We start from the raw sequence: 27,353 nt of genomic DNA on the forward strand, positions 1-27,353 counted from the left end.
AATGGCTTCACCATACTGAATACAATCATGGGGTTTCTCTCCAGTATAAATATTTTCATGCTTCTGAAGATGACTATGATATGAAAAAGCTTTTGCACATTGACTAAATTTACAGGGTTTCTTTCCAGTATGACATTTTTTGAACCTGTAAAGATAATTGGCACAAGTAAAAGCTTTCTCACATTTAATACACTGATGAATATTTCTATCTGTATGAATTAATTTTACAATTTGTTCTAATCTTTAGGACAAATAAGATCTTAAAGTATACACTCATAGTGTTCTCCAACATTTAGGAATGTTTTGTGTCTTGGATGGTATCTGTAATGGTAAGAACCTTTATTAGAGGGTCCCCATTTGTGACATCATTTTTCTATATGAGTTTCTTCACATATTTGAAGAGAACTAGAAGAACTCAGAGCTTTAACATACTGATTGCATATTCCAGTATTATATTCCATATAAATATTCCAATAGTGTGAGTCATACCACATTTGTAAAGTGAACCAGGACAGACATATTTATATATTCCAATGCTCATAGGGCTTTTCTGCCTATGAGTTTGTTGATGTATTCGTAATGAACTTGGAAAAGCAATTAATTTTAAACTTGTATCACATTCAAAAATTCTACTCAAAGTGACTACTATATATCTTCTAATTGTTGTGTGTGAGTTATATTGCTTCCTTTCATATACCCCTGCTCACATGGCTTGTATCCAGAGTGACATATGATATACTGATAAAGAAAAACTAATAAATAAAATGGTTCTACACTGCATTCACACAGCTTGACTTTCTGTTCCTCACAAACATGTGGTATAGGGATTAAGGATTCTCCACAACAACTTCTTGACTCTCATAAATATCCCTCTCACTAAACGTAGAAAAGTCACAACAAGTAAAAAAGTAGCACTAGTTTACTCTGAATTATTTGCTTACTAGACGGTTTTGGATATATACATCACACCTATCCAACATGAATTCTTTATGTAATATCTGAGTGACATGAAATTGAACAGATTGGCCATTCTATAGCATAGCTATCATGGAGCTGCAATTCAAATGGGTATATCAGATAAGGCATTGTTTTCCTGTGTTCTTTCTTAGAGCAATGCCTTGCAAACACGTGTCAGTTATGTGACATTGAGGTAGTTGGTTTTGTGAGAATATAACAAGCCTCAGTACACTTTAAACTGTGCTTATTTACACTGTTACTTTTGTTTTAAACTTCCAGGACACATTACAATTTCTCCATAGGCACATTTGTATCAGCTTGCACATGAAATTACCTTGCATGTCCTCCAGAACTTTGACAATGTTCTTCAATATTATAGTCTTCCCAACTGTAGCCTAAAATACAGCACCAGAAAATGAATGATATTATATGAAAAATTGTGCAAAATTTAAGTTACTATCTTCAATGAACCTTAGAACTATGCCAGATTTATCCACCTCATTCATCTTCTTCTTTCTCAATCAAAATTATAGAAGTATATCAATAACTAAGAAACTTTTCCTATTATTTTAAAATGTGATGGAAAATTGAGTCTTACCTATAGCAGTGAGATTCCTGTAGGTCTCCAGCATCACATTTTTGTAGAGATTCTTCTGAGAAGGATCCAGCAAAATCCACTCCTCCCAAGTGAAGTCAATATGCACATCATCATAGGTCACTGCAGTCTAAAATACCCCATACATGTGTACAACAGAGTGTGATACTGACAGTATGCTAATGTATATTTCTTTGACATTATATTCATATAATTCTGGGGCTTACCACACTTATTCAATAACACAGAAGTTCTAATCAATTCATTTTAGAAAAAAAAAACTGAACAATGAGGTTCACCTCTGTCATTTTTTCACACTTTGTCTAGGATATAGCCTTGCAGGAGAAATGCCTATTAAGAGACATAGATAGAGGCAAGAGATCAGAGTACATATCAGAGAAATTGAATGAATAATCACTAACTACAAAAATTATGGCAAGCTGATTGTATTGGCTCATGCCCTTAATTGCAGCAGTCATAAGGCAAAGGCAGGTATATTTGATTGAGTTGCATGACAGCCTGGCCTATGCAGTGAATTTCAGGATAGAGTTAAATATTAGTAAGACCCTATCTCGCCTATAAAAATAAATTGAACAAAAAAGATAGAAAGAACTCACAGGTGTTTATGGGATTTTCCACACACACCTGCAATTTAATGATTCAGAAGGCTCAGGCAGTTTTAATGTCATGATTACAGCCATTCTAGAAAAACAATGATATACTCTGCCAGATTTAAAATTCAAGATGTGGGTGAAGCTCAGCAAAATAGCATTTGCTTGACATGTACAAAAACCTACATTCCAGGGTCATCAGCCAATCTCTTGAATGTAAAATATTCTAAAATCAAGAAACCAATTAAACCTTTGCAACATGCAATGGCACAGGATATATTCTCATTCAGAAAGAGGAATGTGGCCAGGTTCCAGTACAAAACTCAGGTAGTCAGCCCATGCTCATGTGCAGGCCACACAAGCCAGAAGAACAGGTAGGACACCAGCCCATGGAACTTCCTAATTCTTTTTGTTCCCATAGACATAATCCCCCACCAACCCTCCAGCCACCACCAACTTGGACATCCTCTGTTCAAGTACAGGCCATATAAGCCAGAAGAACACATAGACAAACTCAGGCAAAGACTCCCTTTTGGACCAGAAGCCATACCAGCCATCCAATATGCATGTAGGATGCCTACCCATGGACCTCCTCCATACTTCCAGTACCCCCTAACACTATTCCTGATCTTGGGAACTTTTCCTCCTACTGGGTTGCCTCATCCAGCCTTGATATGAGGGTTTCTGCCTAGTCTCATTGTAACTTGTTGTGTCATGTTTGGTTGATAGTCCATAGGTGATCTTCCCTTTACTGAAGAGATATGGAAGAGGAGGGGATCTAGGGGAGAGGAGAATAGGAAGGAGCGGGGGAGGGAAAACTGCACTTGGGATGTATTGTGTGAAAGAAGAAAATATTTTAAAAAAGAAAACAGAGGAATATAGGTACAGAGAGGCAAGATTGGACCAAGGCAAGACTAAAACTCAGCAGGGCAAAAAACCAAATCCTGTAGCTCTAAGATACATGGGGCTTCATTCTCAAAGGGCTCAGATAGCTTTAACCATGCAAATTTTCATACATGTCTCTCCATTGCTACTTCTCCTCCACGTATGCAGCACCCCATGACAGATGTCCTATAGCTTGGGTATTTCAACAACCTATTGTAGACAAAATTCTAAACAGTCTTATTAAATAAGAAACACAGAGCCAAATACAGAGTTAAAAGCCCAAGAGATCAGAGTACTAGTAAAGAGCCAAGGCCACCTTATCTTACCACCTGGCCACCGTCGCTTCCCCAGAGAGAGAGACCTTCTTCCTGTGTGACTTGTCTTTTTATTGCCTTTCTGTTCTGCCTTCTCATTGGCTCTAAACCCAACCACATGACTTCCTCATCACTGCCTGTCTATACAGACCTCCAGGTCTCTATGGCTGGTACTGAGATTAAAGGTTGGGGTCACCACCCTTGGCTGTGTCCTTGACCACACAGAGACTCTGCCTGCTATGTGATTGGATTAAGGGCATGGGCTACCACCACCTGAATTCTGTTCCTGGCTCACTAATGACCTCTGATCTCCAGGCAAACTTTATTTATTAACATACAAATGAAATCACATTTCAGCACAATTAAAATATCACCACATCCATGGTCTCAAAATGCAACCCAGCTTCATCTTCACAACTTTATGCAATGAACACTCATAGCCTCCTCACAGAGTTTCTGACTCTGCCAAACATAGACGAATGCAACAGTGCTAAACTGATACCACAGAGAAAGAATCTAAGACCTTTAAATTGTGCATCTTTCCTGTTTCCAGAACCAGTACAACATGGGTGACTCCACCCAAATTTGCCTTTTAAGTTGTGATGGACCCTGCCATGCTTCAACAAGAGTTACAGCAGGCTCTGTATAAAGTTGCTCCTGGGAGTAGAAATCACTTTTCTCAATCCATCCATAAACTGAAGGTTTAGCTGATGGAGTCTTACACTTAGAACACAGTGATAGGCTTCTACTGTAGAGAGCAAGGGAGTTCTCTTTAACAGTAACAGTCTTCTTGAAAGTACCTGCTGGCTTCACCACTAGACTGTCATCTGAAACTACATAGTGCTGTTTTTCTCTACACAACACAGACTTTTCATTTCTTTCTGCCCCACTTGTTTTTCACTGTAGAACCTAAATGAGTCATCAGTAATAAGCAAGTAACAGAATCAATATATTGTCTAAGAAATCAGCTCACTACTTTTTATTTATGACTTACTCAATTTCTAATGGAATGGAGAAAGTAAGAACAATTTTGGCCAAAATATTATACAAATGACCTCTAGCTAAATTTTTCATGGAGTCCAATTCCCCCTGAATTCCTATGACCTCAAGCTCCACTGTATGCATTACTCTCAATGCTCCCATCTTCCCAATCCTACAAGAATAGCCAGTTAAGCTATGTGTGCAGCTTTCTATGGATTTGGCCAACCAAGGTCCAAATATCTACAACATTCCTCCAAAAGTCATCAATCCAAGGTCCTTTCATTAACAAAATTACTTCTGGTATACCACATTTTGTTCTAACTTGCTTGTTTCTTGCTGTGATTAAATTCTCTAACCAAAACCATCTCAGGTAATGAACAGGTTTATTTGGCTGTTATTGCCAGATCACAGTCCATCATTTTGAGAGCTTAGGATAGAAATTTAAGCAAACAATTGAAGGCAAAAAGCACAAGGAAACTGTTTACTGCCTTTCTCTCTTGCTTGGTCACTGTCCCATGCTTAGCTAGCCCTCTCAACCATGTCAGGCCCACTTGATTAGGGATACTGCCACCTCAGTGGAAGAGCCTTCCCACATCAATCATCAATCAACACAATCTCTTACAGACATAGATAGCAGTTCCTGGCTATTACGAATGAATGAGTATGATGGATGAGTGCATATAAGTAAACATCAGAGTAAGCAAAAGAAATCTTATTAAAACCAAATGCAAGATAACACATTTTTAAAGAAACAGTGTGTGATTTCTATTATACACCTAAAAAAAAAAAAAAAACCAAAAACTTGTTTTGCTCTAATTGCTTTGTACGTCACAAAAACTTTCAAAAACAAGTTTATTCCCATTTTTATGTGTATGTTTGTGTGGAAGAGGAAATTATTTCAGTGTGTACAGGTGACAGAGCAGAGAAGTGGGGGGTCAGATATCCAGTATATGGAGTAACAAGTGGTTGGAGGTCTTCCAACTAGAGTGTTGGTACATGAACTCAGGAAACCCCCAAGAAGAATATGTGCTAAGTCACCTGCTAAGCCCCTTAGTACTTTTTAATCCAACAAACTAAAAGTCTTTCATTGTGCTGAAATGTGATGATATTTTACTTGTGCTTTAATAAATAAGGCTTGCCTAGAGATCAGAGGAATGGGAACAGCCATTATAAGTAAACAAAGAAGTCATGCAGTATTAGCACACGCCTTTAATCCTGTCACTTGGCAGGTAGGATCTCTGTGTTCAAGGCCACACTGGAAACAGAGCCAGGTGTGGTAGCACATGCCTTAAATTCAAAACTAGTTAACCATGGATTTCTGGATGTCTGTACATACAGACAGGAAGTGACAAGGTTGGGCAGGAAGAGGAAGTGATGTAGCTATCAGAGTGCAAGTCAGATGGCAGAACAGCAAGGCATATGTGCATGGGTAGACAGGAACTAACTTGCATTTGAAAGCTGCAGAGTTGGTGAGGTAAGGTTGGCTGGTGGCTTTCCCTATTTCCCTGATCTCCCTAAGGCTTTCACCCCTATATTTGGCTCCGTGTTTTTTATTTAATAAGACCATTTTGAAATTTGTCTACATTTCATAATTTAACAACAACAATAACAACAAAACCTAAATAATATAATATAAAGAAGTAAATAAATGATACTTGGGAACATTATGCATCAATATTATGATGTTGGCTCTGGTAAATTTGCAGCATGAATTGAATACAATCTGAAGAATATTCCCAAAATTGTATAACATGATATTTAATTCCAAAGCTACATGCAAAGTGGAAAAACTCAGAATTTTAGCCATAAGTTTCTCCTGACCCACCCAGCTCCACAGTTCCACAGTTGCTTATAAAATAATCACTCAGAGGCTTAATATTAATTACTACCTGTATGGCCTAAGGCAGGCCTCTTGCTAGCTAGTTCTTATAGCTTGACTCCTCCCATAACTATAGATCTATGCATTACCAGATCTCCCATGGCTTTACCTGCATCCCATTCCATGTTGCTCCTAGGATGGCGGTTTGGCATCTTCCCCACTCTCCTCTCTCCTCTCCTATCTCTCGTGGATTTTCCCACCTGGCTCCTGCCATAAGCCAATGTAGTTTTATTTATTACCCAATGGGAGCAACACATATTCAAGCATACAGAAAGACATCCCCAGCACAGAATGCTCAATAGGATTATGAAAAGATAGCACACACACTGACACAATGTGACTTCTAAATTAACAAAAAGCTATGCCAATCAAGAATGTGTACGATATTTATGAAAGAATAAATCAGATATGGAGAAAAAGCCAAGAACAAAACAGAAAAATATACTCCACTTTTAATCAAAAGACCAAAGGAAACTCAGCCAGGAAAAATGTGATCTTGACAAATATTACCCAGCTCCCTATGATTCTATGTGTATAGAAAGCTAAACAGACACAGACATCACAACTTCCACAAAACTGACTCCAAGTGACCATTAAACTGTTATGTTTCTAACCCTCTAGCTACTGCTATTTCTTCAAAACAGAGAGGTCCCATGCTCCAGAGTTCTCTCTGCAAATGGAGGTGATCTCCTGCTATGGCTCTGCAAACTATAATGTCCTCTTGTTTCAGGCAAACCTAGTCCCATGGATGCCCATACAGAAAACACTGTAAGAGAATAATTAAATGTCAGTTTCCTGCCATGTGGATTATGACACAAGATGTGGAATCTGCCCTATCCACCCACCCAAAACCACACACAACATAGAAACCTCTGCACCTCGGAAGAACTGTTTCTGCTCTGTGACAGTGAAGACCCCACACTCACGATGGTATGGCTTGTGGTCTCCCTCACAGCTCTCTATGCCTACCTTCTATTGGCACTCCAAATTACTAAACCTTCCTAGGGTCCCACATTAGCCTAGGCCACTCAGCTGGGCCTCAGGACATTAGTACCTTCCACTACTGGGTCAAGTGACTCAGATAGCACAGGCCTTCCCTGCTCTGCACTTCCACCCCAGGAGACAGGTCCCTAGTACTTTATTAGAAATTCTCCCAGTCTCCCAGACTGATTCTTCTTCCAAGGCATGGAGTGTTATGTATGAACAATCTATTACACACTCAATTTACAATGCAGTCAACCCTTAGTTTTTAAGCTGGGAACTCGTACAGTCAAACATAGGTCACATTCAAAAAGCAACTGTTGCTATTATTTAACTATTTTTAAAGCAAAAATAGGCCAGAAATTAGAAAACAATGAGGGACAATGGTAGGGCTTGCAGGCAGGAAGGAGACTGGACATGATGTAGTTATACTCTCAAAGAACTATTTAGAAAAGTTGAAGCAGGATTTAGGGCCATGTGCTGCAGAAACTATAGATTTGTATGAGAGCACACCAATGATTACTCCTGCCTTCTCCCTCAGGCTTAACACCTTAAACCAGGAAAATAATAGTTCTGTTAGGCAGAGCCTCATTATTTTACCCAGCTCTTCTATTTTGTTTGATCCAGGATAACTACAATAATTTGGTTTCATGATAAGGTCAGTCCTTTATCCAGATTCTTGATTGCCCTGGACTGTGGACCCCAAAAAATACAAGTCAGGATATTACTGGAGCATCTGAAATTGATAACCTACCACATGGCTAATCTCAACTACTGCCAAAGCAGGAAATGTTCCACCCTCCTTCCTGCCCTCCCTTTCTGTACTGTCACTACAACAGCTTCAAAATTGGTCAATGAATTCCATTCTTGCCCAGGTCCCTCTTCATTTCTATGTCCCCAGTAAAAGCCAGAGAGATTGGAGGACACTCATTCACTGGTCTATTATTCCCTCTCACTGACCAGTCAAGACAGTCTGGAAGAGTTGCAGGACTAACTTACCAGTAAGGTGCAGCAGAGGAAGGATTAGGTGTTCCAAGCAATTCTCACTTACATATCATGAGGCCAGCCTACAGGAGACATCACTCTACATATAACTAAATAATCAACAGAACTTTCAAAAACAGGAATGAAACTATTAATGATCGAGAAACATTGGAGAATAGAAACAAATAGGGATCAGAAAAGAAATGCATTTAAAGAAAAGGAAATTTAAAAAGTAATACTAAGTGTCTTTTTAGCATGATGAAAGTAATTTATTTTTAAGGTAAAAACTTAGCTACGTTGACATAAAAAAAAAAGAGTAGGATCATCGCTAGCTTAGGAAATGCAATTAATAAGAGACTGGTTGCTCTTGCCCATGTGCACATGTTGGCTACTGAGATCTGTAACCTGACACAGAGTTACAGGCAATGGTCTGTTTCTCAGTCCTCAGAGCTGACTTAACTCTGTCAAGCAGGACTGAACATATCTGCAAAGGACAGTCATCTAACTGGAAATTTGATATTCATTGGCTCAAACTAACTTTCTCAAATTGTACAACCAACAATCTGGTCCGTGTTCATGATATGGATTAAAATATGCTAAAAAGTTACAAAATCACTCACCCTGGAGTCCTTTTTCATAATGGTGACTCCAGCAGCTGTTTGCCTACCCTGTTTCACCCTAAAGTGCACACAATAAACTATTCCTCCTATTCTCCTCTGAAGGCAGAAGTCGTGCTCCACATGCAAATCCTTTTCCTGTTACTGCAATGGATAGTCAACTACATGACACAAATGGGGAATTTTAAAACTCTGAGGTGGTAGAGTCATTTAAGAATTTATAATGTTCAATCATGGATGCCAAGGTCATTTCCCTGGGGACCAACAGACTGGGATCAAGGCCACCTGAGTCAACATAAGACAGTTCTCTCAGAAATATTGTTCTAAATAGCTGGAGGTGCAGCTGTTCAAAAATTAATATGCCTTCCATACACTTAAGAGATTAATAAGGAAAAATTTCTCTAATGATAGCATGCATCTATCTCTGGCTAATGCTCAAAGAGGAGCCAGCCTGGAACAGATTTTACATTCCACATGTTCTGTCATCCTTAAGTTACTTTTAGGTTCAGGCTCCAGTTACACTTCTGAACAATTTAAATAGAATCGGGAGATTGCAAGTCTAGCCACTTTGGCAGATGGGAGACTCACACAGCAAAGATAGTCCCAGATTTATTCCTTAAGTGCAACACTAACCTGAAACAGCAGGTTGTAGTGGGTAGCCATTCCAGCTTGGATCTGGAAGTTTCAACCCCCATTAAGACTCTGGCAACTGTCACGCCTACGAAGCAGGGCCAGGGGAGGTGCCTGGAGACCCGAGAGCTGGATGGGCCAGCACTCTCTCTGTGCGATCTCTCGGTGCTGGGACACTGAACAGTGAAAGGTGGACTGTGCAGAGCTCTGGAGAACACCGCTGGATTGCAATACACCTTTCCCAGACCCTGCGACCTACCCATTACTTAATTTGTGAGTTACGCCATTAAATAAATATCCTTTTAACTACGTGGAGTGGCCAAAATAATTTCTCCAACAGTAGGTCATTCTTCAGTGACAGGGTGCTGAGGTAGAGGTATCAGGAGATGAGAAGGCACCTCCTCATCCAGGGCATGAGAAGGGTAAGAAAAGTAAAAGGCAAAAAATAAAATAAAGGCTGAGGTGGGGATGTCTTGCACGAGCTATGCCTCATGCCAAGTAAATGTCTTAAGAAGAATAGCATCTTCCAGTGAGAAATGGAAGAAAATGAGAGACTTCTATGAAGTCAACAGAAGCTACCATACAATGGGGCAAACTCAGGAAGAGGCATTTCACACACTGCTGCATAAGGAGAACACAGAGTATCTCAGAAACATTACTGGCTAAGCACACAGTGGCCTTGGGATTGATAACCATAGTGCCCTGTGGTAATAAGAGGTGTATTCTGAGGATCTGAAGCAACCCCTCCACAAAGGCCCTGGCCCCAGATCATTACCAGCTCTCCCTAGCATATTCCTGGTTTTAAAGAAGGAGCTCTGTTTTATTCTCAATATATGAGGTCCTTAGAGAAAGCTCCCAAGTCCTAGACTCCAGGCCTTTTCTGGCTCTCTGAAGCACCTTCCTTCACCCTGTGTGAGGGCCTAAAGGGAGTATTGTTGATCAGGGCAGCCCCCAACACAACGGTGTTTTTCTTTTCAAATACGTGTCATCTTGTCCATCTGTCAGAACAGTGCTTTTCTCAAGAAAACTGGACATTTATGGCACACCAGGCCTTAAGGTTGGTTGTGACCCTTCAGTGCCCCTGGAGCAGCTTGTTAGAGGCCTGCTCTTTGAATAAGGAAGGTTTTAGAGGCTGGGTGTAGCTTAAGGGTGTCTCCTCTGTCATGATTTGGAGGCAAATGTCTGGGCAATTCTCGTGAACAAATGTGTATCCTAGCATCCTAATCTCTAAAAGACCTGGTTAGCATATACCTACCTTTGTGGTATTTTAGAGGGAGCCCTCCATTAGCTAACTTCTACTCTCTATGGCTTACTATCTCCTAAGGATTGGTAAATCCTTTATATCACCAATTCTACTATTCTCCATCACAGTTTAGTCAGTGGAGTGCTATTCAACACAAGAGATGCCATTTATAATCTCTACAAAATTATCTGCAAATGGATTTATCATCTAAATATTAATTCCAAAGTGCAAAACTTCTAGAAGATACTGGAAAAAGTAGGCCTCTCTGAATTTGGCTGCCTGCCTTCCATGGATGCATCAAAGGCCTGTTAGCCTTGACTACAAAGATGTTCATTTCTACACATAACTCCCTGTTCCCAATGCTCTGAGCAGAGGTAGCCTACAGAGCAACGTTATTCAGAGTCCGGCACCTGGGTCCAGGGAGTTGCAGCACCACATGGGACCTCACAGGACAGGGAATCTGGCTACAGGTTCCCACTCAACCCCAGAGAGGACTGCCACATCAGCTCCTGAGGCTCACCATTTGCTCCCCCTGACCTAGGGACAGCAACGTCTTTCTCACTATGTCGTGACTTCCCGGGTCACCCATGTACTCCCCTCAGCTCCTTCCAACAGCACAGGCAGCACACAAAACCACTGGTATACACTCTGTTACAAAGACAAGCCTGCAGCCTAGCCCTGGAAGGGCCCCTGCACTTCTTCTGACTGGCAGGTCAGACTGGAGGGCCTGATTGGCTACTGAGGCTGAGTAGACAAGAGCACCTTCCTTAGGATAACAGTGTGCTGAAAGACTGCACAGTGGTTCCTGGCCTTGCCTTCCACCCAAAACACAGACCTTTTCTAGATCTGCAGAGATTTCCATTACAACAGCACTGGCCCCTGGCTCAAATAGCTGACCTTGCTGTATTCCTGCCCTCCACAGGCACTTCCCCTTCTTCCTCCTGGACACCATGTGACTAGCTTGCACAGCCCATTACACAGTGTGGAGGGGAGTGATTCCCCTCTCCACCAGGTTGAAGGATGCCCAGAATATTAACAATTACAGAGAGATTTTAGGACACAAAATGAAATGTCTGTTTTATGGCTTCCCACTGAGGTCTGATGAACTCAGGTAGTTTTTACCTGGTTGTCACAGGGACTTTAGACAACCAGGAGAGAAAACCAGGAATCAGATCACAGACAAGATAGATCTTTCTTCCATCAGAAGGCTGGATGGTGGTTCCATCACTTTAGGAGTTTTATTCCTGAAATCCATTTCAATCTCTTGACAATTTAACAGCAATATGAAGTGTAGTCTTCACAACAAGTTGAATTCTTAGAGAGAAATGGAACAAGAAAAGATGCCTTTATGAGCACTACTGCTAGCTACAACATCTTACTCTGGGCGGATGGGGAAAAAAAACAACAACAGTATTAGTAAGATTCTCTGCTTGAACAGGACTGATAGAATAAATCTCCCTATGTAAGTAGAAAGTGGATTTATTAGAATGTCTCAGTCTGTGATTCAGCTAGTCCAGCATTGGCTGTCTACCAATGGAAAGGTCAAGAATTCGGTACTTCTTCAATCCATGAGGCTGGACATCTTGGATGGTCTTTAGTATACACCAGAATTCTTAAGAACTGGGCTTTAAAGAGAGTAAATGAATGACCTTCCTAGGCAAAGCCATGACAATCAGGCAAAGACAATTCCTTTTTTAATATTCTTTATATAAATATATAGGCTACCACTAGAAGGTCTGGCCAAGATTAAAGATGGATCATATCACCTCAAAGATCCAGATTAATCAAGGGTCTTCCCATTTCAAACCTTTAATAATCTCTCAGCTGGGCGGTGGTGGCGTTTGCCTTTAATCCCAGCACTCGGGAGGCAGAGCTAGGTGGATCTCTGTAAGTTCAAGGCCAGCCTGGTCTACAGAGCAAGATCCAGGACAGGCTCCAAAACTACACAAAGAAACACTGTCTTGAAAAACCAAAAAAAAAAAAAAAAAAAAAAAAAAAAAAAAAAAAAAAAAAAAAAAAAAAAAAAAGAACAATCTCTCACAGGTATACCCAAATTGCTGCAAACCACAGAAATATGAAGTAGGGACTCCGTTATCATTGACAAGGCAACTCATTAGAACCAGGGATTCTGGTACAGGAGTTAAGCCCAAATACAAGGCATTTTGGAATTATTGCCTTTTCAATGTTTTGGCTGTTTCCTGCAGTGAATTTCTTATAGCTTTCTCATCTGTTACTACCTTGGGATTCATTTCACAAAAGCTTCCAGCACTGTGATTGATCATTTATTGGGCACAATTTCCCCTATGCTTTTGGGGTATATTCACAATGTCCCCTAGCTATGTGTGAAAACAGTCATGCAGGCAAAAATGTGAGACATTCTCAAACATTACCACATTGTTGATAGTTAGATAGATACAGATAAATAGAAATGTGCCCCAGTTTACGTTGCCTGCAGGTAAGAAAATTATCCCAAGCCAACCTCACTAACCTTAAATTCTTAACTCCTTATACTTATTTTCACCTCAGTTTATTAACACATGATTTTAGCTTAGAGATTTATTGCTTGCGTTTACCCTGAGATGTAGTGGAAAAGGTAGTCAGCCATTTGTTAGTACCTGGAGATGAGTAAAATTTCCCAAGAACCCTCCAAGGACCTGTCCCTCCATGGCCAGAGGGGCTGGAAGGTGCCAGGTTCTGTTTCTTGTACAAATTAAGCTTAATTCTATCTTGATTCTGCATCTTTAAGCAATAGGTGTAATCTTTAGATCTAAGAAGTTCCTTTTAAGCAACTGATTATAGCAAAAGTGCTACAGCAGACCAAAAGCTGCAAGTCTTCCTCTACTGATAACCAAGAATGTTTACCCAGCCCATTGGAAAAACAGCTCCAGAGAGCCTTTGGAAGCAGAGCAGGGAGAAAAGACAGTTTTACCTTATTCATGATTTTCACTATTAATAGACTTTTAACTTTAAACCGAGACATACTTAGGAATGTAGTTTGAGCACATGAATTGCTCTCTTAGATTCCCTCTAATGATTTAATCCTTAGTTGACCTCACCAGAAAACAGTCATTAGCCACTCCCACCTTGTGCCATCAATGAAACCTGACAGTTATTGCTCTGTGTGTGAATTCTATCACCTTTTTCTATGATCCTGAGAAATTCAAGCCTTGCATTGCATTGCCAAAAATTACTGTTTGTAAATTTTATAAGCCGGTATCCTCACTGTAGAGATGACACTTACTTAGAACAATATAGACACATGGACACGTGGTGTGAGTAGATTCATTCCTCTATCCTTTAATCTAGTTTTCCTCTGTTGGTTGTAGAGTCTCCTTTGGATTCTGAGAGAAAAATCTTTAAAGCAGGTCCCTAAAGGCTTTTGTTACCTTTACCCAATTCTTTGTGTATTAGTTAATTCCAGAGGTAGTCATTTTGTCTACCAAGAATAGTCAACACAAGAGCAAAGACAGAGGACCTGAGATTTCTTACCTGCAGGAGGTAAGGAGAACATGGGAGTCATTTCCAAAGCAATGCTTTCCCTAAGCAACAGACACATGGGGATTTTACTTGGGGAGTCTGCACACATTCATATACAGCTCTGCTATTCTCACACTAACAATGGAGAGAGAATATAAATACAGAAAACACAAAGGAAAAGTCACCCATCAGCACTGTGGTCACTGCTCTGCTGAGATATTGTAACCTCAGAACAAGGCTTCTTTTGCCTCTGAGCAGGCAGGTTCAGAAAAACATGACAGCTACTTCCATGGCGATCAGAAGGAGTTCATTTTCACTAGCCCTGGCTACTTTCTGTCTCAGGACTGTGACATTGCTGTACAGAATTTCAATTTTTTCCTTTTTATAACTTTTTAAAAAATTTAGTTATATGGGTATTTTGCCTGCATGTGTCTTTGCAAAGTACCTACAGAGGCCAGAAGGGAGCAAGATATCCCTGGGCCTGGAGTTACAGTAAATACCATGTGAGTTCTGGGAATGGAACCTGGGTCCTCTGTAACAACATCCAGTGATCTTATCTACTGAGTAATCACTCTAGCCCCTTTTATCATTTAAATTTTATTCCTTGCTGGGCAGTGGTGGCGCACGCCTTTAATCCCAGCACTCGGGAGGCAGAGCCAGGCGGATCTCTGTGAGTTCGAGGCCAGCCTGGGCTACCAAGTGAGTCCCAGGAAAGGCGCAAAGCTACACAGAGAAACCCTGTCTCGAAAAAGCAAAAAAAAAAAAAATTATTCCTATACATTTTAATTAAAAGATACAGCATCTCTTTCCCCTTGTTCTCTCTTCACTCCATCCCTTTTCCAATGTTTCCCTTCCAACTTCTTCCTTGTCAAGTATGTATGAGTAAGTATGCTGAAATACATGGAGGTAACCTGCTGAGTCTGTTTTTGTTGGGTTGTGTATGGTTGCAGGGCTGACAACAGTGTAATAGAGAGCAGTAAGGAAATGTACATCAGTGACACAGAAGAGGAATCAAACCTGTATGGTGAAGATCACTATTAAAAATGTGTTTCAGAAGGAGGCCTCGAAGATGCCCATGAATTCATATCCAGGATCTTTTCATTTTGAGCACCAAACAGGGCAGTGGAGTATTCTCATTTCTATTAAACTGATAAAATGATCTGACACAAGGTACCTTAGGGGGAAAACATTAATTTGATTCATAATTTTATGATACATTCCAATTAAACAAGATCTTTCCATTCATGGTACCTGAAGTATCATGCTAATAATAATGTAAAACATTCTTGAGGAATCGATTCAAGATGGCGGAGACAAGCAGACGCAGGTAGGCCTGTGGCAGCGGCCCGCGGAGGTAGACGGGTGGGTCCGGCAGCAGTGGCCGACAGGGACATTTAGGCCCGGCGGCAGCTGGCGGAGACATTCAGGCCCAGCGGCGGCCCACAGAGGTGGACAGGCCCTGGGGCGGAGATAAGCAGATGGAGGTGGACAGGACCAGCGGTGGTCGACAGAGACATTCAGGCCCAGCGGCGGCGGCCCACAGAAGTAGACAAGCCATGTGGTGGAGACAGGCGGACGCAGGTCGGCGACTCTCGGAGGTGGATGGGCCCGGTGGCAGCAGCCGACAGGGACATACAGGCACAGCGGCAACCGGCAGAGATATACAGGCCCCGTGGCAGTTCGCAGAGGTAGATGGACCCGGCAGCAGTGACGAGCAGGGGTAGGTAGGCCCGCGGTGGCAGCCGGCAGAGACATACAGGCCCGTTGGCCGCCCGCAGGGGCAGACAGACCCAGTGGCAGCTGACATGGACATACAGGCCCGGCGGCGGCGGCGGCGGCGGCGGCGGCGGCGGCGGCGGAGACAAGTGGACGCAGGTGGGCCTGTGGCAGCGGGCCACAGGGGTGGACAGGCCCGGGGACAGAGAGGGGCAGACGCAGCTTGGAACGGGGACGCCCCTAGCCCCAACACCTGGGGAAGAGGCTATCTCCGTGGGTCAGAACCAGGGCGAGTCTGGACACTCCGTCTGGGGACAACCCAGGGCCCAACTGCTGATCCTGTGAAATCCAACAACTTGGAGGTGTTGGTGAGACTACCCTGCTCAGCTGAAACCCATCTGGGAGAGGATTCAGATGCCTACAGTTTGAAGTCTGAAGAAACAAGATCAGCTGAGGAGTTGACAAATGAACAAAACGTGACCTGGGAACACAGAAGAAGGCGCTACCCAGTCACCAAACCAGATCACCAGAATCATAAGTATATAATTCACCGACTGAAATCAGCTGTCCCTGAAGAAACAGCCCAATAGCACCAATTTAACCAAGAACCCCTACTAAACCAAGACTAAAAATTAGAACAAGAGAGGCACTCTCAGACACAGACACCACCTGCACCGCACAGAGGAAAAGATGAGTAGAAGCCAGTGCAAAAATACAGGCAACAACATAAAGACCTATATGGCAACATCAGAACCTAGTGATTCTGCACTTGCAAGACCTAAACATACCATGACAGAAGAAACAGAAGAGATCAACCCTAAAAATGACTTTAAGAAGATGATAGAGGCCCTTAAAGAAGAAATAAAACATTCCCTCAATGAGGAAATAAAAACTTTCCTTAAAGAGGAAATGAAAAACTACCTTAAAGAGGAATAAAAACTTTCCTTAAAGAGGAAATGAAAAACTCTCTTAAAGAGGAAATAAAAACTCCATTAAAGAGGAAATGAAAAACTCCATTAAAGAGGAAATAAAAAACTCCCTTAAAGAAATGGAAGAAAAAACGAACAAAAAATGGGAAGAAATCAAATCAAGCCAAGAAAAAGCAATTAAACAGATGAAAGAAACATTCCAAGATCTGAAAAATGAATTTGAGACAATAAAGAAAACACATGCTGAGGGAATGCTGGAAATAGAAATCCTGACAAAACAAACAGGAACTACAGAAACAAGCATAACCAACCGATTGCAAGAGATGGAACAGAGAATCTCTGACACTGAAGACACGATAGAGAAAATAGATTCGTCAGTCAAAGAAAACACTAAAGACAAAAAAGTCGTAACACAAAACGTCCAGGAAATTTGGGACACCATGAAAAGACCAAACCTAAGAATAATAGGGATAGAAGAAGGAGAAGAATACCAACTCAAAGGCACAGAAAATATATTCAACAAAATCATAGAAGAAAACTTTCCTAACCTAAAGAAAGAAATACCTATGAAGATACAAGAAGCTTACAGAACACCAAATAGGCTGGATCCAAAAAAAAAGTCCCCTCGCCACATAATAATCAAAACACTAAACACACAGAACAAAGAAAAAATATTAAGAGCTGCAAAGGAAAAAGACCAAGTAACATATAAAGGTAAACCCATCAGAATAACACCAGACTACTCAATAGAGACTATAAAAGCTAGAAGATCATAGACAAATCTCATGCAGACACTAAGAGACCACGGATGCCAACCCAGACTATTATACCCAGCAAAACTCTTAATCACCATAGGCGGAGTAAACAAAATATTCCAGGATAAAACCAGATTTAATCAATACCTGTCTACAAACCCAGCCCTACAGAAAGCACTAGAAGGGAAAATTCAACCCAAAGAAGGTAAACACATCCATGAAAAATCAAGCAATAGATAATCCCACACCAACATACACCACAGAAGAAACAAGCTGGTGTAGCTATCCTAATATCTATAGAAAAAGGATGTTTCAAAAGAGAAGAAGTCTTGTGGCAATGCCTCAATGGTCCAGGTAACTACCAGAACTCACAAAAGTTGGTTGAACTTGGGATTGACTGGGAGGCCAAAGATTTAAAAAGCAGAAGATTCTCTCAAGACACAAGTTGTGTGATAATAGTGTGTTTTGTGTGTGTGAATGAGAATTTGTAAATGTTGAATTCTAGGCTTCAACAATCATTGTCAGTGCAGATTAAGCTGCAAGTATTTATGCTTTAAAACTTAAATTATAAAGCTAGTTACATCTTTCTAACAACTAGTTTTAATGTTTATGAGCATATTTTACCTACATTACCTTTTCAGGATGTTGAGAAAGATTCATCACAAGCACAGGCTGGAGGCTGGGGGTAGATGATTTTGAGGAAGAGGTCTTGGTGGACTCTTTCATAGAGCAAAGGGAAGCAATGCCTTCTGGGAAATGAGCTAAGTTTTAATCTAGTCTTTAAGATTAGAAGTCAAAAACAAAAAATATTAAGGAAAGGAAAACCTAATTGATCTTTGAAGTATTGTTATGTGGAATTGAGTGGGACTTTTGAGGCCTTTCTTCCAGAAAACAAGGACTTGGTTGTCAGGCCTATATTAGGCCTAAACATTGGTGCCATGTAGTTGTACTTAAATCATTTCAATGGAAAGTGTCTTAGTGATTGGAACTTCTAGTGCAGTTTGGAGTTCTTCCATTTGAAAAATGTGATATTTGCATGGGATTGTTTGAATCTTGTTTTCTAGTCCCTCCCCATCACCACCCTCATTGTCTGAAGGTAGATTTTTCTCTTGATAAAGGAACAAAAAAGGTGAACATCTTGTTTGTAAATAGGTATCTAGTAACTAGTGGTAAACTTGAAATGGTAGAATTCTTTAAAGCCTAATTCTAGATAGCCTTAAGAAAATGTATCTTAATTACTTTTGAACCTGTATTCACCTTGTTTTTTTCAAATATCTTAAGTTATATTTTCTTTTTCAGAGCTGCTTCTTATTTGGGGCTACTTTTTTTTTTTTTAATTGAGGCGTAATTCATAAAAGGGTATATTGTTTTGATGAGACTTTTTACAACTGTGGCTGGATGTCTTTCTTTAGTCTTCCAAGAAGGGCCATTTTACTTTTATAGAGTTACTTTTAAAAGTCATGAGGTCAACAACTTGGACTACTATGCATGTAAGTGCTAATGCAAATTAAAGCCCAAGTTGACCTCCAGCAGCAGTTCATTCTATGTTGACAGTGAGAGAACACTTTGCCTGTTAGGATACTGTTACTCGTGGACTGAAATGCTGAAGAAACCCCTCCCCCTATTTGGTTTTTTTGCAAAAATCAAGGTATATTCTAGGGTTTCCTGGTTGACCTCAACAGATAAACTGAGATGATAGTCTTAGTTCAGAAATTATCTGAATGTAGATTTACAGTCTATGTGTACAGCTGGCTAAGTGAGATCGCTTTCACAGTTCTGTATGTATCCCATCGGCTCCCCATTAGTCACTGAACTCTTAAAACTGGTATTGTAACATTATCACAATGTTTTGCGCCAATTTTATAAACTTTACAGTGCAATATGTGTTTCTTTTCTGAGGCAAACCAAAGGTATATTTCTCAAGGTTCTGCTGCTATCAGCAGCGTTGATGGAGGATTTTTTTATACATTTGTAATAGATAGAAATAAACCAGAAAAAAAGAAGAAAAAAAAGTGGTGGAGGAAAAGGTGAACACTGCAAGAATACTCAAAAGAGCTGAGAGTTGCAAACACCAAGAATGGCTTTGCATAGTAAATGGAATAGAACAGCTCTGAACTATAGCTTACTTTTCCTGGTTTGGTCTGACAGAATGATTGAATGCTTTTGTACAAACATCAGAGCCTTAAAAACAAGGATTTGGTGAGATTGTAAAATGGTGTGCCACTTTGGCAAAACAGTTTGGTGGTTGGTTAAAATGCAAAACATTGTTACTCTGTTACTCAACAATTCTACCCTTAGGAATATATCCTCAAACTACTGAAAATGTGACCTATGAAACATGTACATGAAGGTTTACAGCAGTGTGTTGCTAATAGTAAAAAAGTTAAAACAACTTAAATAGCTATCAAATACTGGAGAGAAATAAAATGTGGCTTATTCATATAGTAGAATATTATTAAGACATAAAAATGAATGAGAAACTGACAGATTAAATGACTTTGGTGAACCTTCATAATTTCATTTGTAGATCTTTCCATTTCTAATTTATAAATACATTTGGGGTTATAAATTATAAATGTACTGCCTCCTGTCAACATTGTATACTTCTATTTGATGATTTCTGTGTCAAACATTATATGGAAATGTTTCCAAGTATTTTCTGTATTAACTGTGAATGAATAGAACAAAATAAATTGCCTGTGATGAAAAAAAAATAAAAAAAAGAATGAAAAAAAAAACATTCTTACTGTCTTAAATCCCATAGTGTTTAAAAATTCCAACATTTAGTAAGTCTACAGTCTCATAAATATATATTCTTTGAAAAAAAAAATGTGTAACAGCCCACTGTTTTCAAAAAGCAGAGAACTTGAGAATAGCAAATCAGCTTCCTGTATCACACTGTACAAGTTCTGAGACTCTAATGATATTCTGGGCTCTCAGAGACTGTGGAAAAAGCTCTATGTTTCAGGCTCTGCCATCCCTAGCACACACAGCTTGCCTACCATCCCAGTTCTACTCCACAACTGCAGCTCTCCTTGGTCATCCTACAGTCCAAGAACGTACCACCCCTTCAGGTGTCCACTGTACTCACTGACCTCTCAGGGCCTCTCCGAAGGTTTTTCAAATCTGTTACAGTGTCATCGGCTCTTCATGAGCCCTTCAGTCTTGGATTGGCAGGTAAGATACCGAGGCAGAAGAATCCCAGCAAATTACCAAACTGTCTGGGCTCTGCCCAGATAGAAAACAAGAGTAGTATCTATTCCTTGAGTCTACTGTATGTTGATTCTACTTTTACCTGAGAGCTTACTGAATTTGAGGAGATACAAAGGGGAAAAATATACCCAGTAGATAGGAGGAGACATGAAGGAGATGGAAAAGGACAGGAGAGGACCTGAGTATCCCCAGGGCATTGGAGGCGCTGGAAATTCTCTGAGTCCCAGTCCCAGCTCCCTGGAGTCTCTACTGTCTGGGCCATCTAGTCCTGACTCCTGGAGATGGTGCACTGATGGAGCCTGGGAAGTGCTATTCTAAGCCTTGTAGTTACTGTTTGTTCCTGAAACCACCTTGGCTTGCTGGTTTTAGAAAGTGAGCAGGGAAGGGGCAGAAAGATATTAACCCCATCCAATCAGCAGCCAGGCAAAGTCTTCTCCCCATCCCCTACCCTCACATCCTAAGGCCACGCAACTATAGAAATGGTGTGCATTGGATTTCAAGGCAACTGGGACTCACATCCCCACAGCTCAGACCTTGGGGTACACATGCATCATGGAAGAAGACACCTTGAGCCTTAGGTCTGAGATTGTCCAGAGGCCCACGGGCTTGCTATAGTCTGGGGAGAGTTTCTTGGGCCCAACATACTCTTGTCTGCTTCTGGGAACCTGACTCCATACCCCATTGCACACTCAATCCTTTCACATTGTTGAAACTCTCAAATTCCAGCCTCTAATTCTGCCTACTAAATTTTGTGATCAGAGGGTTGGGACACCATGTCTGGCTTTGGTGACTTCTTACTCCACTTTATTGGGTGTCAGCATGAACATGTGGACACTCAAAAGGTAAAATTTTAAAAGTGAATAAAAAGAACGTTTATAAGAAGTAGGCATGGTGGAGGGTAATGGTGGTTGATCACACTGTATCCACAGTTAGGAAGCAGACAGTAGAAAGTTGGTCATTATTAAATAACTCAGTGCCAAATCCATAGAATGGAATGGAATGGTGCTATCCACTTCTGCAAGGCAGAGTGGTCTTCTCATCTCAATGAACTTAATATACACGCTAGTCTCCCACAAGCACAACCCAGATGTATAACATGATCTAGATAAGGCCTCACAGGTGTGTGTGGAGGAGTAACCCTTGGCTGATTCTAGATCTTATCAAGTTGAAAATCAATATTACTCAGGATACAAAATTAATAAAATTTGCTGTGTAGACTACCTGTGTAGACAGGGACAATATTTCTTTTTTTAGTAATATCCCAAATACCTATAAGCCATGTATGAGGGCAAAGCAAATAAAACTTTTTGAGTATGAACATACTCCTTTCCCAGATGTAAGCAGCAAATTGCTAAGGATCTCCAGGGCAGAAATATGAACCGCATGTAGAGTAAGGCACCTTGGAGAACTCTGCTGACCCATGCTTTTACCTTATTAAATCAGAATCATACCCAAACCATCTCAGCAATTGAACTATGATCTTCTTACCAAAGAGAAGAAGAGACAGAGAGATAGAGACAAGATAGAGAGACAGAGAAGGAATGAGAAAAGAGTGTGTGAGAGACTCCCTAAGGACCCATTGAAATGGAACTTACAAAGTCAACAGAACTGTAATCATGGCTTTGTGTCAGTTCTTAAGTGTGGCTCTCCCTCACAAGACTACACTATCCAAAAGTCCTTTCTTTCTACTAATATCTGTGCTAATTCCATGATAAACATCTCTTTACAGACAAGTGTAGTCACTTGAGGAAGAGGCAGGTAGATGTCAGTGAGTTCCAAGTCTAGCTATCTACTACACAGTGCATTCCAGGTCAGAGAGGGTTAGAAAGTGAGACTGTGTCTCAAAACAGACTCACTCTGAAAATCTCTACTTAATAAACTTTAGGGCTGAGAAAGTGGGCTACCAGATAAAGTACTCACCTTGCAACTACCCCTCTACTTCTGCATTATAAAGCCAGTTGCAACAGTGCATGCCTATAATTCAATACTTTTAGGGCAAGATAAAAGGCAGGCAGCTACCTATGATTCTATGTGTATAGAAATTAAATAAACAAACTTCACAACCTTCACAAAATTAACTCAAACAGAACCTTAAATTGTGTTTCTGACTCTCTAGCTACTGATATTTCTCTAAGAGAGGCCCCATGTTCTAGAGCTCTCTCTGCAAAGGGAGGTGATCTCCTGCAGATCCTGCTATAGCTCTGCAGCCTTCATGCTCCCTTGTGTTTTCAGGCAAACCCAGCCCCAGTGATGCCCACACAGAAAACACTGTAGAAGAATAATTTAATGTCTGATTCCAACCACATAGATTATATCACAAGATGTGGCATCTGCCCTATCCACCTGCCCAAAACCATGCAACCTGAGATACCTCTGCAGATCAGAACTTCCTTTTGTCCCCTGGAACTGAGTCACACTATGGTGGCTGGCAGTAGCAGAAAGTTAAAAAGCATTCATAGCCTCCCATGCCAGGGTGGCAGAGCCTTCTCCTCCCCAGGGAATCCACACACACTGAGGCTCAGAGACCAAGGACCACTGCCCAGGTCACCACAGAAAACAGCAGAAACAGTCTGGTTCAGGGTCCATCCCATTCCCAGCAGCTCAGACAGACACCTCAGCCAACCTGTTCTTTCTGGTCTAGTTACCACACTCATCATGGCATGGCTGTGGTCTTTCTTACATCTCCTACAGTAGCAGAAGAGAATCCTGGAAAGAACCTATAAGCTGCCAGGAGGCCAGTGACACACGCCTTTAATCCCAGCACTCGGGAGACAGAGGCAGGCGGATCTCTGTGAGGTTGAGGCCAGCCTGGTCGATGGAATGAGTTCCATCCAGAACAGGCACCAAAACTACACAGAGAAACTTTGTCTTGAAAAACCAGAAAGAAAAAAAATGTCAAGATTTTGCTTCAGAGCTGGGAGGTCCTACAGCCAAACACGGTTCACATTCAAACAGTAACTGCTGTGGAAGCAGAAACAGGTCATGGATTTGAACACAATGAAGAATCTATGGGAGGGCCTGGAGCCAGGAAAGAGATAGTGGAAATTAGGTAATTATAATTCCAAAAATTATGTTGGAAAGTTGAAACAGGCTTTATGGCCATGTGCTCCAGAGACTAGGGATGTGTACTAGAGCACACTAAGTACTACTCATGCATTTCTCCCAGGCTGTACATCTTAAACCTGGAAAACAGTCACATTAGGCAGGGCCACACCATTTTATCCAGTTTTTCTATTTAGGTTGAACTGGTGTAACTAATGTAATAATTTGGTTTCATGAAAATTCAGTTCTTTATCCTGATTTTTTTTTTTTTTTGTGTGTGTGTGTGTGTGTGTGTGTGTGTGTGTGTGTGTGTGTTTGAAACAAGGTTTCTCTGTGTGGGCCTGTCCTGGAACTTACTCTGTAGACCAGGCTGGCCTCAAACTCAGAGATCCACCTGGTTCTGCCTCTCAAGTGATGGGATTAAAGGCGTGCACCACCACTGCCCGGCCCTTTATCCAGATTCTTGATTGTCTGGTCTGTGAAAAGAGAAATGACCAGTCAGGACATTTATGGAATGTCTAAAATCGATGACCTCACTACTCATTGCTACTGTCTGTCAACTGTCACAGCAGGAAAGCTTTCAACCTCCTTCTTGCCAACCCTTTCTGTGCTGTGACTACACCTGCTTTACAGTGGGTCAGTGAACTCAACTCTTACACAGGTCCCACTTCATCTGTAATTTCACAATAAAATCTAGAGAGGTTGAGGGTACTCATTCAATGGTCTATTTTCCATCTCACAGACCAGTCAAGGCCCAGCCTGGAAGGATTTGCAGGACTGTCTTCCCAGCACTGGGCAGCAGAGGCAGGATGTGGTGTTCAAAGCAATTCTCAATTACGTAGTGTGAGGTAAGCCTGAGCTACAGGAGACATTGGTCTAAACCAGTGGTTCCCAACCTTCCTAATGATGTCACACTTTAATACAGTCTCTTATGAGATGGTGACCCCCAAACTATAAAATTATTTTCACTGCTACTTCTTGACTAAAATTTCACTACTGTTATGAATTGTAATAAAAATATCTGCATATTCCGATGGTCTTAGACTACTCCTGTTAAAGGGAGCCTTGATCCCTTAGGTTGAGAATGACTGCTCTATAAACTGATATAAATAAATAAATAGTACCTAAGAAAAAATTGAATGAAATATCAATGGCTGGGTAACATTGGAAAACAGAAACAAATGGAAATTAGAGCTGTAATACATTTAAAGAAAGTGAAATTTAAAAAATGATACCACTAATTGACTTTTTAAAATGATAGAAATAACTGGAAGAACACTTAGCAGTACTGACTTTGCAAAACAGTAGGCACTTCCCTGCTAGAGAGAATGCCATTCATAAGACACTGCATGACTTTCCCATGTAAAGTGTCAGCTGCTGGGTGCTATAAGCTGACACATGGAGTTAAAGCCAATGGCCTGTGTCTCAAACCTCTGAGCTGACTGAACTGTGTTAACCAGGAATGCACATATCTGCATAGGAGAGTTCCCTAACTGGAAACTGAAGACTCAGTACTTCAAGTTGCCCTCCCTAAATTGTACATCCACCAATTCTGCCTATCTTCATTCACATGAAAGGAATAATACCAGGAGTTAAATTACAGAGAAAGTCACTCCCCCTGCCCAGCGGGTCCTTTTTTTATGATGAAGACCTCTGTAGCTCACTGCCTTAAACTCCAGCCCATGATCTAGCTGTTGCCTAGTCTGTTTCCCCCTGCAGTGTACACAGGACGCTGTTCCTCCTCCTCTTCAGGTCTGAAGGGAGATGCCATACTCCACACACAAATCCTTTCCTGTTACTGCAATGGACACTCCACTATGTGACTCAAAGTGGTTACTTTAGAACTCTGTGGTGCTACAGATCTGCAATCCAAGAATTCCTGGTGCTTAGTCAGGACAATAGCAAGGGGAATGCCCTGTGGGGATACAGACAGGGTTCAAGTCCACCTCAATCTACATCAGAGACCTTGTTCAAAAACACCTTTGAAAAAGACTGGAGATGCAGCGCTGTTCTAGACTTAATATATCCTTAATGGCACACCAGGACTTAATGTTGGTTATGACCCTGTTAGATCAGGTTAGAGGCCTGTTTTTTATTGGGGGTGTCAGGGGGCAGGGAATAGGACCCCTTTGGCTGGTTGTAAATCAGGGTCGTCTCCTTTATTATAGGAATGTGGCTGGTTAATTCTGGAGGAAACACATTTAATCTTCTCATACTAATCCCTAAAAGGCATGGTAAGTGAGGAACCCAGTCCCCTACCTAGACCCCTGCCTTGGCTATTCTGCAGCCATGACAGGTTTCAGAAAAGACCCAACAGGATGTAGGCCCTGGAACAGTACAATGTGCCCTTGAGCCCCCAACCTTGGGTCTACCTCTAGTTACAGGAAAACCCCTTCAGATGCCCCCATATAGTAGAAGAAGCCAATTAAAAGTTACAGCTAGTGGACTCATGATAAAGGAAGAATGGAGTTACCACAGCAACCGCTGAACGAGCTAGTAATTCCTGCAGCTGCAAGTTACCCAAGGACAGCAACTCTGGATGGAGGTTCATCAATCCTGAGTCTGTTCCTAATTAGTCTGTAGACCCCAACACCCCTCTTGCTTTACCCAATAAAACTGCTGCATTTGCTACTCAGGGTCTCTCCTGCTCTGCTGCTGCATCATGTGAATGAAGAGGCCCTAGTTAACTAGCAAGAATAACAAGACTCTGCTTTTGCATCGAATTTGGTCTCTTGATGGTCTTTGGGGAACTCTGGGTACATCAGCTAGAGTACTACTTATCTTAGGGATATCTGGGTGACAGCCCTCTCAGCTTAATTCTACTTTGTGACTTAATGTCTCCTAAAAATGGGTAAATCCTTATACCGTCAATTCTATCACCACCAATTCTACTCTTCTACATCACAGTTTAGCAGTGGAGTGCTACTCTACACAGGAGATGCCCTTTACAAGCTCCACAAGATTAACTACAGACAAATCGTAACCTAAATGTTAAAAGTGCAGAACTTCAGAAAGATACTAGAGAGACCAGGGCTCTCCACGTTTGGCAAATCTGCCTTCCATAGTGAAAATACGAGCACTATAGGCCCCAGCATTTCATAGTGACATCAACAACAAAAATATTTGTAAGTCCTGTTCCCATGCTCTGCACAAACACAGCCCACAGACTGAAGTTATTCAGAGACTGCCGCCCCAGCCAACGGGGTTGCAAGGATCAAGTAGGACACGCAGGACCAGGAAGGAACACGTGGGACTCGCAGGACACACAGGACCAGCCAGGACCACGCCAAATCTGCGTCTGGCTGTTGGCTCCCACCCAGCCCAGGGAGGACCCACCACCCGGCTCTGGCTCAGCTGGTCGCTCCTCCCAGTCCGGGAAAGCATCCCCTCGCTCACCATGGCCGGCCACTCCTCCCGGTCTGGGAACAGAAGCTCCTCGGTTACCATGTCACTACTCCCTATCTACAGCAGAACCCAAGGTACAACACAGGAGCCAACTTCCGGTTTTCTCTGCAGAGAAATTGAGCCAGAACCCTAGCGTCAG

The 27,353-nt window shown here is 41.4% G+C and overlaps 1 protein-coding gene across 1 annotated transcript; it reads right to left on the reverse strand.

The window, feature by feature from the left end:
• Positions 1-165: 165 nt before the first annotated feature.
• Positions 166-27,307, reverse strand: LOC114688993 (zinc finger protein 431-like). Its single transcript, XM_028863446.2, has 3 exons — positions 27,206-27,307; positions 1,556-1,682; positions 166-1,352 (listed from the first exon to the last, which is right to left on the reverse strand). The coding sequence occupies exons 1-3, from the start codon at positions 27,254-27,256 to the stop codon at positions 1,288-1,290; spliced, it is 243 nt and encodes an 80-aa protein (XP_028719279.2). The 5' UTR covers positions 27,257-27,307; the 3' UTR covers positions 166-1,287.
• Positions 27,308-27,353: the final 46 nt, after the last annotated feature.

The sequence above is a fragment of the Peromyscus leucopus genome, chromosome 6, assembly GCF_004664715.2.
Source record: "Peromyscus leucopus breed LL Stock chromosome 6, UCI_PerLeu_2.1, whole genome shotgun sequence".
Lineage (NCBI taxonomy): Eukaryota > Metazoa > Chordata > Mammalia > Rodentia > Cricetidae > Peromyscus > Peromyscus leucopus.

Excerpts from the sequence above, each read along its gene's own strand:
- LOC114688993 (XM_028863446.2), bottom strand. The coding sequence starts at position 27,256 with ATGGTAACCGAGGAGCTTCTGTTCCCAGACCGGGAGGAGTGGCCGGCC. Across the intron at positions 1,683-27,205 it reads GGGAGGAGTGGCCGGCCATG|ACTGCAGTGACCTATGATGA; the intron begins GTGAGCGAGGGG and ends GGGGTATTTTAG. Across the intron at positions 1,353-1,555 it reads CAGGAATCTCACTGCTATAG|GCTACAGTTGGGAAGACTAT; the intron begins GTAAGACTCAAT and ends GCTGTATTTTAG.